At 36.3% G+C, this 18,821-nt stretch overlaps 1 protein-coding gene across 13 annotated transcripts in view; it reads right to left on the minus strand.

Annotated features, from left to right (window-relative positions):
- RBPJ (recombination signal binding protein for immunoglobulin kappa J region) overlaps window positions 1-18,821 on the minus strand; it is a 220,675-nt gene that overhangs the window by 38,002 nt on the left and 163,852 nt on the right. For all 13 annotated transcript variants that reach the window (XM_045474326.1, XM_045474331.1, XM_045474325.1 and 10 more), the window contains one exon: window positions 2,691-2,729. In XM_045474326.1, the coding sequence (XP_045330282.1) occupies window positions 2,691-2,729 (39 nt within the window). The remainder of the gene's footprint in view (window positions 1-2,690; window positions 2,730-18,821) is intronic.

An 18,821-nucleotide genomic window follows, 5' to 3' on the forward strand; every position in this document is an offset into this window, starting at 1 on the left:
CTACATCATGTCCTAGAAACTCTCTAGGTACTAAGTTGGGGCAACTGTGGAGCTCACCTCACGGGCCTCCTGTCTCTCAAGGCTCACTGTCCTTTCTTGCCTGCCATCTGGTATCTTGAAAAACATTGTTTTAATATATTTTGTCCAGGTTTTTTCAGTTGTTTCAGTTTGGAGTAATTCCAGTCCCTGTTACTCCATTTTGGCCAAAAGCAGAAGGCTTAAAAGCTTACAAAAATTTTCCAAACAGGGAAAACTGCTTAAAGAGTAAACGGAAAATCATGATAAAGTAAACAGGGCCTAATTATATTATTGTATATATTTAAGGAAAGGAAAATTTCCTTATGATATTTATTACCATCACAGTGACTGCTATTTTTACAGAGGTATCCCCATTAAAAGCAAGTGATTTATTCACCAAAATATATTCTATGGTTAGGAGTCATTCCAATCTATTACTACTGGTAATAAAATAAAATAATCTATTAAACTATAAATTTCAAAATGTCCATAAATGTGAATTAAATAATTCTGCTTCGAATTTCTTCCTGATATATACAAACAAGTAATTGTATATAATGTCTTTAGAGAAAAAAAAAACCTTTCTAATTTAATTTCAGACTTCTAGGAAAGTGGCCAATGTAGGCAAAGAACTGTACTAGTCCCCTTTCCTCCAGACTCCCCAAATATCAGTATTTTACTATATTTGCATATTACGTTTTTAAACAATTTAAGAGCTCATTGTAGATACACAGCCCCTGAACCCAAATACTTCAGTGTTCATTTCCCCAAAACAAAGACATGCCCATATACAAGCATAATGCAATTATCACTGATACAATACTTGTATATACAGATTTTATTCAAATGTTGCCAACTGTCCCACAAATGTCCTTTATTTGGAGTATGGAAGGCAGTGTTGAGAAACTAATGCCCTTGGACCAAATCAGAACAGCCACCAATTTTTCTAAATTAATTTGAGCTCAAATACAGACATTCCATTCATTTATATATTGATATCTATGGCTGATTTGGGGATGTAAGAAGAGATGAGAAGTCACAACAGCCTCAGTGTGGCTAAGTCTAATATGTTTATTATCTGGCCCATTATAGAAAAGTTTGCTAACTCCAGCTTTAAAACAAAAGAAAATTTTTTTCCCGGTCCAGAATTTAGGTGAATTTAGTTGTCATGATTTTTTTGGTCTCCACTAGTCTGCTATTCCTCAGTCTTTGTTTTTCGTCGTCTTGGTAAGTCTGAAGAGTAAATGTTGTTTACTTTATAGAATGTTCCTCATTTGTGTCTGTTTCCTCATGCTTAGACGTAGCTTGTGCATTTTTGGCAGGAACATCACAAAAGTGACATGATGTCATCCTCCTGAGGATGCACATGATGTTTATTTGTCCACTACTAGTGATGTTAAATTTCAATCACTTCATTAAGGTGATATCTGCCAAGTTTCTTCACTGTCATGCTCCTTTTGTTCCCTTTATAATTAATGCATACTTTGTGAGGATACACTTAGAGACTAAGTAAATGTTTGTTTCTCATCAAACTTTAAACCGATAGTTTTTCTGCCTGAAACAATTATTACTGTAGTGGTTGCCAAAGTGTGATTTCCTAGTTCCATCATTCCTTCCACATTTATTAGATGGAATTCTGCTATAAGAAAAATTCCTAGCCTCCACTACAGAGTCGTTTCTTTAACTCAGTGTAGACTTTTAAACTATTTTATTCTGTGGGTTCTATTACTATCATTATTTATTTTGAAGATTAAAGTGCTCATGATTTGGCTAAGGAGAACCTATTTAAGCTGGCTCCCTTTCTGTGTCCTTGTAGCATGTCTCCATCATTCTTTGAGTACAACATTTTTTTAATAATAACAATAATGTGGAAATAACCCAAATGGCCATCAATGTGAAATATTAAAGAAGGAGCAGTGTGAAGGCAATAAAAGACTACGGAGATATGAAAGAGAACAAGGGAGAAGATGTACAGTTGGGTGGAGTTAAAAGGTCCAGAACGATGGTAGAGTATGATGCCAGACTTAAGAAAAGAAAAAGAAAAAATGACAACGATATGCTTATACATGCATATAATTTTCTTGAAAGATACTAACAATGCAGGATTAGCATTAACTCTGGGGCTGTAACTGTGCAACAGGTATCTTTTTTATTTACAAATGCTGATTGAAAAAATTTTAAATCATTTAAGACTAATCCTTTCAAATTTAACATTTGTAATTAAAATGTATATTGTAAAATTAATTCGCATAATTAGAACACAATGTAGTATTTATAGTCTCCTTAAAATAGTTAAAATCTTATATTTCTTTAAATTTTTTTAAAGCATTTATCTTTCAAGTTTCACTTATAATCAATAAATTATGATTACCTAATGCAGCTAGATTGGCCGGATATCGGAAGCTATCTTTACATTGTTGCCTTTGTTATGTTCACTATATCATACTCAAGATTACTTCTTAAAAGGTTTCATTTTCCCCTTTGAACTATACCCGATTAGCCTGGTTTTGGGGGGTGGAAGGTGGGGGGAGGACGTAGGGAAGGATGGGAAGAAGCTTATGATCTAGATACCAGTATCTGAATCACTTCAAGAGCTCCTAATATCATTTTTAAGATGACAGGATCTGGTATTTTCATTTAATGTTTGGGTGAAAGACTAATATAATGCTTACCTAGTGAGTCGTTTAGGTGGAGGCCGCTCACCAAATTTTCTGGAAAAAATAAGAAAAATAAATAAATATATATAGGCTGTTATTCCACAGGAAGCTTTTTAGGCACCATGAAATCTCCTTTGCGATGTATACTTCAACTCTACTAAGAACAGCACAAAGGGACATCCTTTAGCAACCATCTTTACCCAGAAATAACAAAATACATACTTTAAAAATGGTTTCTAAACAAAAACAACACACCCTAAGTACGCCTTACATACCCACTCTGAGCATGTAGCACAATGATCAGAGGAGGGTGACCAATACCTCCTAGAGACACCTTGCAAAAAAACCCCACAACTAACCAAAGACACCCAGTCTCACACAATCTGCAGCACTCAGAAAAATCCTCACAGCCCAAGAGGTGGTACAGAGCTTACCAGTGTCTGTCATGTGCCAGGCACTTTGCTATACATATTTTATACATTACTCTTTTTAATTAATATAAAACAATTCTGTAAAGCACATATTGGCCCATTTAAAAAATGCAGAAAGCAACTTGCCCACTAAGTAAGTTAAGTGGCAGGCAGAGTTGAAATTTAAACCCAGCTGTTGAAAAATAATACCAAAGTTTGTATGGAACCATAAAAGACCAAGAATACCAAAGTTATCTTGAAAAAGGAGAACAAAGCTAAGGGTCTCACAATTCCAAATTTCAAGATATACTACACAAAGCTGTAGTAATCAAAACAGTATGGTACTGGCACAAAAACAGACACATAAATCAATGGAACAGAAAACCCTGAAATAAACCCATGTTTATATCATCAATTAATCTATGACAAAGAAAACAAGAATATTCAATGGAGAAAAGGGTCTCTTCAGTAAGTGGTGCTGGGAAAGCTGGGCTAGTACATGCAAAAGAACGAAACTACACTACTTTTTAACAATATATACAAAAATAAACTCAAAATGGATTAAAGACATAAATGGGAAACCTGAAGGCATAAAAATCCTAAAAGAGAAGTAGGTAGTAACGTCTCTGACAGTGGCCACAGCAATATTTTTCTAGGTAGGTCTCCTAAGGCAAGGGAAACACAAAAGCAAAAATAAACTATTATGACCACATCAAAATAAAATGCTTTTGCACAGTGAAAGAAACCATCAACAAAACAAAAAGGCAACTTACTGAATGGGTGAAAATATTTGCAAATGATATATCTAATAAGGACTTAATATCTAAAATACATAAAGAACTTCTACAACTCAGCACCCAAAATAATCTGATTAAAAACGGGCAGAAGACCTGAATATTTTTCCAGACATACAAATGGCCAACAGACACATGAGATGCTCAACATCACTAATCATTAGGGAAATGCAAATCAAAGCCACGAGACAGCACCTTAACACCTGTAAGAATGGCTAAAATAAACAACACAAAAGATAACAAGTGTTGGCAAGGATATGGAGAAAAAGGAACCGTGGGCACTGCTGGCAGGAATGTAAATTGGTACAGTCACTGTGGAAAACAGTACAGAGGTTCCTCAAAAATTAAAAACAGAAATACCTTATTTCCCAGTAATTCCACTACTGAGTACTTAACCAAAGAAAATGAAAACACAAATTCATAATGATATATGTACCTTTTTGTTTATTGCAGCATTATTTACAAGAGCCAAGATATCAAAGCAACCTAAGGACCATTGATAGACAAATGGATAAGGAAAAGATGGTGTACACACACACACACACACACACACACACACACACACACACACACTATCATGAAGACATTAAAAAAAAGGGGGGGAGATCTTGCCATTTGAGAAAACATGGATGAACCTAGAGGGTATTACACTACGTGAAGTAAGTCGGATTGAGAAAGACAAATACCCCATGATTTCATTCATATGTGAAGTTAAAAAAATAAAAAATCAGAATCAGACTTATAAATATAGAGAATAAACTGATGGCTGCCAGAGGGAAGGGAGTGGGCAGTGGGCAAAATGGGTGAGGGGGAGCAGGAGACACAGGCTTTCAGTTATAGAATGAGTAAGTCACAGGAATAAAAGGCACAGAATAGGAATATAGTCAACGACACTGTAATAGTGTTCTACGGTGTCAGAATGTAACTACACTTACGGTGAGCACAGCAGAACACAGAAAAAAGTTGAGTCACTATGCTATACAGGAAACTAATGTAACACTGTGTCAATTATATGCAAACAAAATTAAAAAAAAAAAAAAACCTAGATGTTGACTACTCAAGAAGCTTATAGTACATGGCCCTCCAGAAAGAAATAGGCTAAGTGGACAAACAAAAGCATTTCAACTGGTTATAAGAGGGCAAGGAGAAAAGCTTGAGCAAGGGTCAAGAAAGCACAATTTAGGCTGCAATTATAATACAGCACGGAGGTTAAGAAAAACTCTCCAGAGTAAAATTAGCTGAGTTCAAATCCATGATTTAGTATTTTCCTATTGTGTAACTTTGAAGTTACCTGACTCTCCAGACCTTAGTTTCCTCACATGGGAAGAGGGCACCGTGACTACATTCACCTCAAAGAGGTGTTGAAGGGATTAAATATGTTAATATTTAGAAACACATAAAATAGTGCCTGGTATGCAGTAAGTGCTCAACAAATGTTAGTCATTATTACCACACTTTTGTTATAAATTGGCAAGCCAAAATTATGAAATAAGGAACTAAGCGTGATGTTAATAAGAGTAAATAAGTATAGAGGAAGAAGAAACTAACTTCTACGTGATGACCTATTTCCACTGCGAGGTTCTCTAAGAGATGGTGGAAGCACAACACTTGAAAATGGACCAACAGAATTGTGTTTTCAAGCAGACTGAAGTTACAAACAGGCTAAGTGACATGCTCATAATCAGTTATAGGTTGCAAAGCCTAATTTGACTTAAGAGTTCTCTACTGTACTTAATGTCCCACAAAATTATTAACTTTGATGATAAAAGCCTTAGCATCTGATGTAGTACATTTTGTTGTGTAATTTAATGCTATATGACATTGTTTATGAACTCAGGATTTATAAACAATGGGTATCTGTGACTACATTTTTGTTAACCCTGAAATACTGAAATAGTATTCTAACTCAAATAGTACAAAAATATGAGTAAACAATCTAAGTTTCTGTTGGAAGAATTACTTATTAATTCTTTGATTTTACCCTGCAGGATATTCAATTTTAAAAACCAAGAAACAAAACACAATGTTTTAGCAGCAATATCAGCAGGGCCACTGAAGACCACAGGTTCTAAACCACTGAACTACTGAAAAACAAAAAACAACAACAAACACTCACTGAACTACTGGCTAATCAGTAAATTTCAGTTCTGGAATTAAAGCTGAAAATCTACTCCTGAATCTTTTTCCAAACGGAAGACTTTTTTGAATTTTTCAAACTGATTACACATACCATTAAACTGCCTTACTATGTTAGATATAGTTTACAAAAACCAAGAAGTTTAAGACAGCCTTTAAAATATTTCTTTGCATATACTGTATATGTAAGAAAGAGCACAGTTGCACTTTATAAAGACAAGCAAAGTGAGGTGGTTAAAATGGTGAACATTTTACAGAGACACAGCTAACGAAATAAATAAAACTTTCCAATGGAGATCATGACATGGTACCCTTCATACTAGCATTCCATACTAATATTCCAACCATCAGGCACCCTTTTGGATCTGACATAGCTTTATTACAGGATGAGTAAGAGATCCACTGTACTCACAATTGAAACACAAATTTTGTTTCTCGGTGCTCTGAAATGCTTTCAAAATTAGATTAACAACTAAGTGTTAATTAAAATATCTGTCTCTATTCCTTTTTGGAAATACCCCTTGGATGCAATCAACAATTACACAACATTCTCATGCAGAATCCCTCCTGCCCCTACAGAAAACATGAGCAAGAGAACTCAGCAAGTTTGCATGTTGAGCTTGGAACAGCACTTCAAAATTTAGCAACATTCTATCTAGGCGCCATCCTAAGGTGAGGAATCTGTTAATAAAATTAAATTGCTTCTTCAGTAGATAATAAAGCACCTCCATTAACTGTTGTGAGCCATCCCAGTCCTTTCTTTAATGCATACGCCATCACACTATCTCATTAAAACTAATGGTTACTGTATTTACTGCAATAGGGGAAGAATAAGAAAATGGGTTTTTAAAGAAAAGTCATGAAAGCATTTACTAGGTTCACAATGAAGTATTCTGAAGCTTGCAGCTGAACTAAATCCTAATTATTTAATAAAATTTATAGGTCTACATATTTTAAAATGTCAAGTTACATAATAAGGTGCATTATGAATCCTGTAATTTTCACTACTAATCTGATATACAATATATACAACTTCAAGAATTATCTACTGCAAAAAAGAAGGTCCATTTTTAAACAGGAATGACTCAAAAAAATTCATGATGTAATATTTATATCATGCAATCAAAATATTCACCTTTCAGCAGAAATGACTACAGTCCATTATCAATTTCTCATAGACTGTATATTATAATTTAAAGATTAAACTCTCTCACTCTTATAATAGGGAATGGTAAGACAGGCATAAATTTTTATCTTTATTTGCAATCTATTTTAAAAACAAGGTGTCAAAAATAAAAAATAAAAAAATAAAAACAAGGTGTCTATTCACATGATCTGTGTTAACAACTGAACCAGAAATAAGTTGGGCCAACCAAGTTTAGACCACTCTCGTGTAAAATGCTTTTCATAATAGGTGTATGGTGTATTTAACAATAAAAAATAATCTAAATCCCTAAGTACTCTAAGGATGCTTTTAATTTTATAAAATACGGAATTAATTCTTCATTGTGACAAAGAATCACTGCTATCCAATTATCTTTTTGATAGTATAGATTATCGATATCTCATCGGCAAGAAGTTTCTCAAATTATATGCATGCTGTATTATATAAAATGTAGTTCTGACTAAATGTAATAATATATAATAATCTGCTTATATATCTAAGGGGAAAAGTTATGATTCTGGCTTTTTTTTAATGTTTATTTATTTTTGAGAGAGAGACAAAGAGAGGGGCAGAGAGAGAGGGAAACACAGAGCCTGATGCAGGGCCCGAACCCATGAACCATGAGATCATGACTTGATCTTAACACACTGCTACAAAAAGTCCCCAAAACCTGATGTTATCTAGAGTAACAATATTAGAACATCAGTTTTAAAAACAGATGTGGCTGGAAAAGCAAGCTCAAGTCTTTGGGAAACTCTTGTACCCCTGGGTTGTGGAACTAAAAGCAACTGCCTCTATTTTACTGTATTTCACAAATTTTCTGCTTTAACAGAAATGAGAATAAAATAAAGGCAAGAAACATTGGTGTAGTATTTGCAGGAAATAAGTAGAAAAGAAAGCATGAACAATCCAAACTCATAAACCAAATTTTATACCAAATTTGCTGTAAACAGCATATTAATTTTATACAGTTGGAAAGTATTGGGATTCCCATGATTTAAGACAGTGAAATAAAATAGCACTTGATTGAGGAAAAATTAGTAATGTTGACTCATATCCTCAAGAATACACACCTGGCCATGCCACCAGAAGGAAACAAATAGGTAATACACATTATTATTCTATTCTATGATAATGTATAATATGAAAAGAAAGCAAAGTATACTAGGAAGCTGTTCGATAATTTACTCACAAAAAAATATAAGAGGCTAATTAGAAAAGGCTACATATAACATTCTGTCCTTGTCTCCAGATTCATTCATTCACCTAGTAGAAATCAAGTATAGATATATGGAATACATCAGTGAACAAATCTATATCTTTATGGAACGTATATGCTATTAGGACACATGGACAGTGAAATATATGCAAAGATGTTCTTCTATGTAATTAACAAAAGTAAAATTTTAGAAACTACATATTGTACCTATTGGATAGAACTGGAGATTAATATTTAACCAATTGAAAATTTTTTAAAAATAAATATGCAATTTATCTCTACTGTAAAAAGCTCATCCATTCTCTGTCCGTGGCAGAAAACAGCCTATTAAGTCACACAACTTTGAGCAAAACATGTCTGCCTTTGTTCTACTTTAATTTCTAGTTTTGAACTTGCTCTTCCCTCAAGAATCACATTTGGTAACAATACTGCTCACAACCTGTTGAGGTGCAACCAGTGGTCCTTGGCACCACGTGCCCTCCTGGCCATCACATGTATTAAATGTGTTTCTATGAGAACAAATATCCTACGGGGTAGATTTCAAACACAAGCCATGCTTGCAGCTGGCCCCATCAGGTGGAGAAACATGCTTCCCCCAATTCCCTGTACTGGTAGAACATCTGAAAAGCACGGTTTCTTTAATTTTGATTCTACCTTTTCTTTACGATAGAAGAAAAATATCAAAGTCATCTTTGTAACAATGTGGCAGCAGTTTGTGAAAAGCAACAGGAAAAGCGGAAAGACTTAACTGAAGGGTGACTGAGACCATCATCTCCAGCTATTCTCAGTATCTGCCTTCTTAGGTATTTCCAATATTATTACTGGGATAAGGGGGTGCCTTTCCAAAAATCCATTACCTGGGGAAGGGCTTTCCCGGGTTAAATCTGCAAGAGCCATAAGCCTTACTATCCAGATGGCATAACTGAGTTGCGAGAACACTGGCATCCATTAACGCTGCAGATGAGATCTTATATGAAAAGTATGCATCTTAAAATCTATGGCTTCTAGAAGAGGGGGCAACTGGACACTGGGCAAACTATGCTAATTTCATGTATCAAAAGACTGAATGGGACAAACTGACAATGCTTCCTAATATAATGTATTAAGTAGAGTACATTATCACTTCTGTGATGTTACTGCCAAAAAAATGTAGAAACTGAAGCTGAACACGAGAAAATTTAAACCTAAACATGGATTAGTCAACAAAATAACCGAGCTATACTTTAATTACTTAAAAAATTTTTTTTCAATATTTATTTTTGAGAGACAAAGAGTGTGAGCGGGGGGAGGGGCAGAGAGAGGAGGACACAGAATCCGAGGCAGGTTCCAGGCTCTGAGCTGTTGGCACACAGACAGACATGGGGCTCAAACTCATGAACCGTGAGATCATGACCTGAGCCAAAGTCAGATGCTTAACCGACTGAGCCACCCAGGCGCCCAGTATCTGAACTATACTCTTAAAAGCATCGAGGTTACCATTAAAAAAAAAAAAAAGAAAAAAAAAATTTAAAAAAATTTAAAAAAAAATTGGGGGCGCCTGGGTGGCTCAGTCAGTTAAGCGCCTGACTTCGGCTCAGGTCATGATCTCGAGGTTTGTGAGTTCGAGCCCCGCGTCGGGCTCTGTGCTGACAGCTCAGAGCCTGGAGCCTGCTTCAGAATCTGTGTCTCCCCTTCTCTCTGCCCCTCCCCTGTTCATGCTCTGTCTCTGTCTCAAAAATAAATAAAAAACGTTAAAAACTAAAAAAATAAAATAAAATAAAAAGCATCAAGGTTATGAAAGATAAAAAACTGAGGAACTGGCCAGATTAAAAGAGACTAAAGACACATGATAACTGAGTGCAACATACTATCCAGAATTTACTTCTGCTATAAAGGACATTATTCAGACAACTGACAAAATCTGAATAGAGCTAGCAGAGTGGAGAACAGGATTATATCAATCTTAACATCCTAGTTGTGATAATTGTACAGGGGCTATGTAAGGGACTGTTCTTATTTTTATTAGAAACAACCACCACAATATTTAGGGAAACTAAAGGAAAGTTGTCTACTTCTTACCTTCAAATGGTCTAGAGAAAATAAAGTGTGAGTGCGTGTGTGTAGACATATAGAAGAATAAAGCAAATGTGGTAAAATGTTAACACTTGAGATACCTGGCATTTTCCTTGTAGTATTTTTGTAATTCTTCTGTAAACTGGAATTGTATCAGAATAAAAAGGCCACACGCTAAGAAACACTAATCTCTCGATCAAGTTGCTGGCCTGACCCTGCTTTGCCACAGAAACTGGTGGTGACAAACCTATCAAAAACATTCAGGGGAGGTGTCATATAAAAGACTATGGCCAGCTTCCTGATACAGCTTTTATGTTCTCTTGATAATTATGCAAGATTCGCTTATAGATGTAAAGTTTTGCTAATACTCGGTGCTAGTGCACAAGTGGACAAACAGAAATCTCACACACTGTCGGGAGTTTAAATTTGTGCAATCTTTTTGGAACACATTTTAACAATGTCTATTAATAATTCAAGAAATTTATTATATAGGTAGACAATTTGTGACTGTGGAAAAATATGCATACGAAGAAACATGATGAATAAAGCATCATTTGTATTAACAACACCAAAAAAAGTAAATGTCATGTGTACAATTAGGAATCACTTTCTGATTATCTACCACCGCCCAGTCGCGGCCATATATACCTAAAAAAGCAAACCAGTTAGGGGCGCCTGGGTGGCTCAGTCAGTTAAGCGTCCGATTTCAGCTCAAGTCATGATCTCACAGTCCATGAGTTTGAGCCCCATGTCAGGCTCTGTGCTGACAGCTTCAGAGCCTGGAGCCTGCTTTGGATTCTGTGTCCCCTTCTCTCTCTGCCCCTCCCCTGCTCATGCTCTGTGTCTCTCTGTCTCAAAAATAAAGACATTAAATAAAAAAAAAAAAAAAAAAGCAAACCAGTTAGCAGCATTCATTTTGAATGAGAAAATAAGGTCCACATTTTCATCTCCCCCAAGTGCACATATAAAAAAATACATACACCTTATACACAATTATTTGTGATAATTACAGGCAGCAGCAAGAATTCCAATTTGTTCTAGAATGTGTTATACAATTTAACAGGTGCGTTATTCTTTACTAATTAAGTCTGGTTTAGGTAAACAGCAAAATAAAATTACATTCTCTACAAATCAACTCACACACCAAGTGTACAACACAGGTAGCTTAAAGTAAAAACAGATAAAGGCATACGAGTTAAGAATTTACTCAAAAAACAGTCTCAGCAAATTTCCCTGGGAAAGCTACTTTAGAAAAACATATGCCCAATTCAAATAAAGAAATGCACACCCTTAAGGAAAACATATACTTCCACAAAGGGAAATACAATGCAACTTAAAGAGCTTTATATAGGTTCCAATCTTAGCTATCTGCTTAATTTTTGTTAAGAACTCCTTCAAATGCCTCACTTGACCTTATGAACTGCCTTTTAAGGCCACGTTCAAGAGGTGCAAAGTGTCACCTGATGGAACGCAGAGTATCACACGTGGGAATGGTAGACAAGTGCTGTGGTAAGTACATGGACTCCAGAGCTGCATTGCTTAAATTCAAATCCCAGATTTAATGCCAACAAGTGGAAGTTACTTAAATTCTATGTCTCATTTTCCTCAACTGAAAACACAGATAACAGTACTTCCATAGGAGTCTCACAAGAATTTAAAATGTTGATCTATGTATAGCACCTAAAAGAGTACCTGGTACAAATAAGCACTCAGTAAAACACCACTACTCCTTCAAGGCTGGATTACTCAATGATATTTACTCTAACAAATACAGTAACACTGAAATAGACCCTTCAAAACAAATACACATTTATATTGTTTTAGAAATACATGGAATTAACCATGTATCTCACAGGGATTAACATCCAGAATATATAAAAAACTCCTCTGACTCAACAACAAAAAACCTGATTTAAAAATAGGTACAGGAGAAAAAAATAGGAAAAAGACTTGAACAGATATATTTGTCCGAGAAGATAAACAAATGGCAAATAAGCACGTGAAAAGATACTCAACATCACTAGTCATTAGGAAAATGCAAATCAAAACCATAAAGAAATACCGCTTCGCATCCATTAGGATGGTGATTATCAAAAATAACAGAAAATAACAAGTGTTGGTGAGGATATGGGAAAATTAAAACCTCTGTACCTTACTGTGGGAATGTAAAATGGTGCGGCCACTATAGAAAGTAGTGTGGTGGTTCCTCCAAAAATTATACATACAGTTACTGCATGACCAATCAAATTCAATTCTGGGTGTAAACTCAAAAGAAGTGAAAGCAGGCACTCAAACAGATACTTGCGCACCATTGCTCACAGCAGCATTATTTACAACAGCCCAAAGGTGGAAACAACCCAAATGCCTACTGATGAATGAAGAAATGAACAAATGTGGTATACACATATAATGAAATATTCTTCTGCCTTAAAAAGGAAATTCTGACACATGGTACGACGTGGATGACCCTGAAAACTTTATGCTGAGAGAAATAAGCCAGACACGAAAGGGCACATGTTCTAGGATTGCACTTATATAAGGTACCTAGAGTGGCCACATTCACAGAGCCAGAAAAGTAGAATGCTGGTTGCCAGGAGCTGGGGCTGGGGCTGGGGAAAGGGGTCAGGGAGCAGAGAGAGTACAGAGTTTCAGTCTGGGAAGATAAAAAGCTTTGGAGATGGATGGAGATAGTTGTACGATAATGTAAAGGTACTTAATGCAACTGAACTGTACATTTAAAAATGGTTAAAATGATACATTTTATGTCGTCATATATAATTTACCACACACAAAAACACATTTAGTTTTGCCTTAAGCTACGGCTTAGAGAGGGATAAGGGCTCAGCTTTGAGGGGTCCTAAGTTACCACCAGGTCAAGTAACAGCAGCTGCGCAGTAACTTAAACACCAACAAGCAGGTGCCAAAACAAACAAATGAGGAGTATATGAACATATAAATAGAAATAGCACATGTGTATCCACATGTACACAGACACACACACACAAACAGTTCCTACCACCATCAAGGCAAAGATACGAAAGGAGAAAGAGAGGTTTGCCCTAGAATTTATCCCTTCCAAGGAAGGGCAGCCCAGACAGCATACAAGTAACCCATCAAAAACTGTTTAGGACTAAACACCTTTCATAGAAAATCCACAAGTGATCATGGACAACTGGCTTATATATGAGATGAAGTCACAAAGTTTTCTCCCACGCATGTCCCCTCTTATTTTTCATGCCCACCTCAAGTTACGAGCAGTGAAGATTTTTTTCCTCCCTACAAATTTTCTGTCAGAGATGTTAAGGTTGTCAGTTATTTAAAGGCTAAGCAGCCACTTGGAATTTCTTTGCAGGAAGAAATAAATCTGATTTTTAATCAGAAGAGGTATTAACTTTTTTCTCATCCTTAAATATTCTAACCTTAATGAGTCAAAGAAAAAAAAAAAGGAAGGAAGGGAGGGAGGGGTTGAAAAGAAAAAAGAAGGCAGCAAAAGACATTTTTCTCCCTACAGAAAATTTAGAAGGCCATAACAGTATAACCATCCACAATGGGATTTTTTTCCCACCTGTTCTTCGTGGGTTCTACTCTTGCAAATACATGCAACATTTAGTGTATAAAACATCTGTCTGGGAAGGGCTCCAGTTACCTGTTAACCACTGCCTCGGACAAGTGAACAAGAAACGTCTGACACTGAGATAGGTCAGAACCCCAAGAAGTGGCCATCAATGATTTCTGAGATGGAAGCTTACCCTACAGTACAAAGGGCCAAGGAGATTTTTAGTAGGAAAGGATACGAGAAAAATGGTTACATCAGGAGTTCCTGCCTCCAGAGAATAAGTTATGGAAAAATAAGTAATTTTCAGTAAAAAAAAAAAAAAAAACCACACAACTATTAAGCCAAAAGAACTTGAAATTTTAAAGCCACACTCTATATTATAGAGTCCTAATGCTCTAAAAATAAAATGTTCCACACACCTGGTATGTGGAGAGAGGCCAAGCATCATACATCACATAGGTCCCATCACGCGGAAGGAAATGGGAGGAGTAGAAAAAGCATGTTTCCCTTTCAAAGTTAGGTCCAGTGGGTGTCTCCCTACTCAGTCCTGACTCAGCCTATGCAACAGAAAAGCCTGAGAAGCAGTATCATGCAATTAGGCAGGACATGGAGGCCTGTGACTCTTCCTTAAGGCAAGTACACCTTAGAACGTAGTGATACTGCTAGCCCATTGACAACAGTTTAAAATATATTGCTTGCTGACTTGAGATTATTATTGCCTATGAAATTCCAAAGTAGTAAAAATACTCTCCCCACATTATGTGTATAAATGGATACCAAAAGACATGTACAAGAACATCTGTAGCATCAGACATAAGCCAAAACTAGAAACAACCCAAAAGACCAGTGTCGAGGATCAGATAAATTAAGGAATAATCATACAATAGAGTGCTATTCAGTAACCAAAGTGAACAAACTATCACCATATATGTGATATGCTGATCGTGAGCAAAAGAAGCCAGACTCAAAAAGGCACAAAATTATATAAATCTGTTTATAGGAAATTCAAAAACAAGCCACACTAATGTGCAGTGTTCATTGGGATACAGGTTACCTGTGGGAGAGTAGCAGACAGACCAGAAGGGGCAACAAGAAGGGCTTCCAGGGAGCTGATAACATTCTTGCTTCATGCGTGTGATGGTCACACGTGTATGTTCACTTTGTGAAGATTCACTTTATTGTATGTTTACAATTTGTGTGCTTTGTTTCTGTAGGTTTATGACATTAATTTAGAAATATATATGTGTGTGTGTGGGTATTATGTATATTTTTCTTGTTTTTTGAATGAATGGCTGGTTGGCGGGGGGGGGTGGAGGGAAAGAGTTCTTTCCTGGAATTCATTCCTATTGCCTTCAAATTTTATGTTAACATCAAAATTTTATAAGGCAGTGATTTCTAGTCCTGGGCTACACCATTCCAGGATGGTATATTTCATATTAAGAAAAGTTAAATATCATGTCAATGGGCATATAAGTCCTAACAAAATTGGTCTTCCTCCCTCTCCATCCAAATTGTAGATCAGATATTCCCACAATCTTCTCTCCTATTTAGTAGGCAAAATATCAGGATCATCTGTGGCAAATCATCTACCACAAGATTACGTATTTTTAAAAAATCACTAACTATGAAATGTCATGGAAAAAAATGCTGAATATGTACTAGGATTAAAATGTTCCCATTATTAATCTTAAAACTGGCTTCCTTTGCCTATCTAATCTAAAACTGAGAAAAGGAAGGAGACAGAAAATGGTTTAATTGTTTTCCTATATTCTGGTTATTTTTATCTTAATCATTTAACACACATTTAAGTGCCTATTGTGTGTTAAGCACTGCACTAGACTTGGAACATGTGGCAACAAATAAGACACACTGTCCCTATCCATACAGACTACACTGTAACAGCAGCTACTAGAGGGCTGGCGTAAGGCTAGTACTGTGCCTGCATATCTCAACTGCATACACTTAATCAGTCCTATAAGGTAGATGCTATTATCCTCATTATGCAGATGCGGAAATTAGCTCAGAAAACTACCTTGCCCAGGCACCTGGGTGGCTCAGTTAGTTAAAGTGTTGGACTTTGGCTCAGGTCATGATCTCATGGTTCCTGAGTTCAAGCCCCAGGCTCCCATGCTGACAGCTGGGAGCCGGGAGCCTGGAGCCTGGAGCCTGCTTCGGATTCTGTGTCTCCCTCTCTCTCTGCCTCTCCCCCGCTCGCACTCGGTTTCTGTCCCTCTCAAAATTAATAAAACATTAAAAACAAACCAACAAAAAAACAGAGCTAAAGTATAATGTTCATGGTTTTCCATATACTCTGCATTAAGATGGAATTTAGCTAACATGTGAACATGGGGCCAGGGATATGAATTTTATGCTAGAATTGTAAAGTGCAATAACTGATCCTAAAACTTTCTACGATACAAGCACAGATGTGTTTTGCTTCAGTGAAGGGTCCACAAAAAACCAAAAAGGAAACCTTCTTTACCCTCCCAATGCTTCAGCTACTGACTAAATCTTAAAGGTAAAGGGTAAAATTTTCTTCGAATACTGAAAGTGAAAAAAATGCTGTTTAAAGCTATCAATACATAAAATTCAGTAAATCTAAAGACAATTGTCACAGGAGCCACACCTTGGCTACCACACACATATGCATACAGACACGTGTGTGCCCACATATGTATGTCATAAATTTGACATTTACTCTTACATTTTCCTCGCACAAGGAAAAATGTTACAATTGTAGTGGGAACTGTGTCTTATGACTTTACTATTTACACTATCGATCATAATTCTGCAAAGTACATTTTCTTCTGAGTTGAAAGGAACCAAGAATCTACACAAACATCTTCAGTAAACAAAGAGGTTTTACATTCTTCTTTTTTATGGTGATAGAAATTATACAAACACAGTACCAGCCCAACCTCCATCAAACCATGTTTGGCCAATTTCTTACATAGCCAAATCTCTAACACAGTTTGGTATTCTCAAGTATCTGAATTCAGCAGTGCATCCGCCTTTTATTTTCCTTGAAAAAACACGGACCAGAACATTTATGGATAGGGTAGCCAGAATAAGGTCTAATGAATAAAGGTAAGGCTAGGACTCGGGTTTATAAAGGAGTTAAGCAGTTTCAAAGAATCCTGTCCCTGAGGGCATAATAAACGATGCCAATTACCACTTTAAAATATGTAAGATAGGACACTGAATTAAAATGGAGAATTTTAATAAACAAAAATAATAAAATGATCAAAATTCATATGATCAGAATGGGAAAGAGACTTCCAAAATGTTTTTTATAATACCATTGCGTGAATACGGAAATACCTTTCAGCGTTGAGTGTTAATGCCCAAAACAATACATTTCTTCTGAATTACAACAGGCCATAATATAATAGACCTGCATTTGTGGTAATGCCTAAACCACTCTGAAGAAGTGGTCTTAACCACAATTCAAAGCTTAAAAGATGGCTTTCTGCCAAAGTCTATCCGAGCCAGTAACTTGTCACGCTGCCTTCACGCACCGCTAGGACCAAAAACACGGACCCAGCAGCTAGTATCTGCTTCCTCAAGCCTCACAGGAGGCCCAGGACTCTGAAAGGTAATATGCAAGACAGCGGCACAGAAGTTGAGGAGAGTGCAATCTGACGGCAAACTGCTTTGCCCTGGGGGGTAGGAAAAGCAGCCGAATACTCGAATCATCTGAGGACCTCTGCTCAGCATAAAGGAAAGGTTCTGAACTGGGAACGACCATGAAGTGATCAAAAGTATACATCATCAGAAACTGATGGTGTCGAAGCACTAACACAGGAGCAAAAGCTGGGAGTCAGGGTAGCAACAAAGAAAACGAGAATAACCACCTTTAATAGGAAGAGGTTTCACTCACCATCTGAGTCATTCACGTATGTATGTACTTAGTGTTTTGCTGTGCTATGAATTTAAATTATGCAAACTGCAAAGCTGTGTTGTCAGAGTTAATTTACTGTCTAGTCGACGGCCCAACATCAAACTGTCTAACTAGAAAACAGGAGGATAGGTCTTCCTTAAAGATAAACTCTACTGCAGCCACTTAATTCTTAACATTCCTTTTACCAACTTCTACACCTGCGTGCTCCCTGAAGACATGTCGTTTCTCTACAGTAGTAGTCTTACTGACCTCTTCTCATTCTTTCCTTCTGTCATAAACAAATCATTGACTAATGCTGCCAACTGTATCTCAAATTATCTTCTATATTTCCATTCCCCGATTCCACAAGGCTAAATGAAGCTCTCATTACTACTATCCGCAGCTTCCTAAACTGGCCTCATATAGCAGAACAGAGAAGTATGTAACAACAAATAGCATGTATCTCCTTATATATGCTGTCACTTAATTCTCATTCGTAGCCCTGACAGGTAGGCATTATTTCAAACTTAGAAAATTGAGCTCAGAAAGTCACAAGGCAGGACTTTCTCCTACCTCTGACTACGCATTGACCATACTAAGGTCAAGATAATGAGACCCACACATAAATACATAAGGAAGCCATACTCTGGTCCTTAAACTGCTTATCTTCTTTATCTTCCCAAAATAAGGACTTTTTTCTCCCTAATTCACTGATAAATTAATGTCTATTTTCTTTTTTCATTACACAAACCACCCATCATATGAAAATTTAATGTTTCAGAAAAATCATTTTTTAACCTGTAAACTATTTCTCAGCAAACAAAAACTGTTGAATCTCAAGAATGAAATGTTGTAGTAATCAAACTAGAAAATATGAAACAATGCCACTAGGTTAAATAAACCAGGGAAATCTGATGTGTTAATAGCTGTAGGG

Source organism: Leopardus geoffroyi, chromosome B1 (assembly GCF_018350155.1).
Source record: "Leopardus geoffroyi isolate Oge1 chromosome B1, O.geoffroyi_Oge1_pat1.0, whole genome shotgun sequence".
Taxonomy (NCBI): Eukaryota; Metazoa; Chordata; class Mammalia; order Carnivora; family Felidae; genus Leopardus; species Leopardus geoffroyi.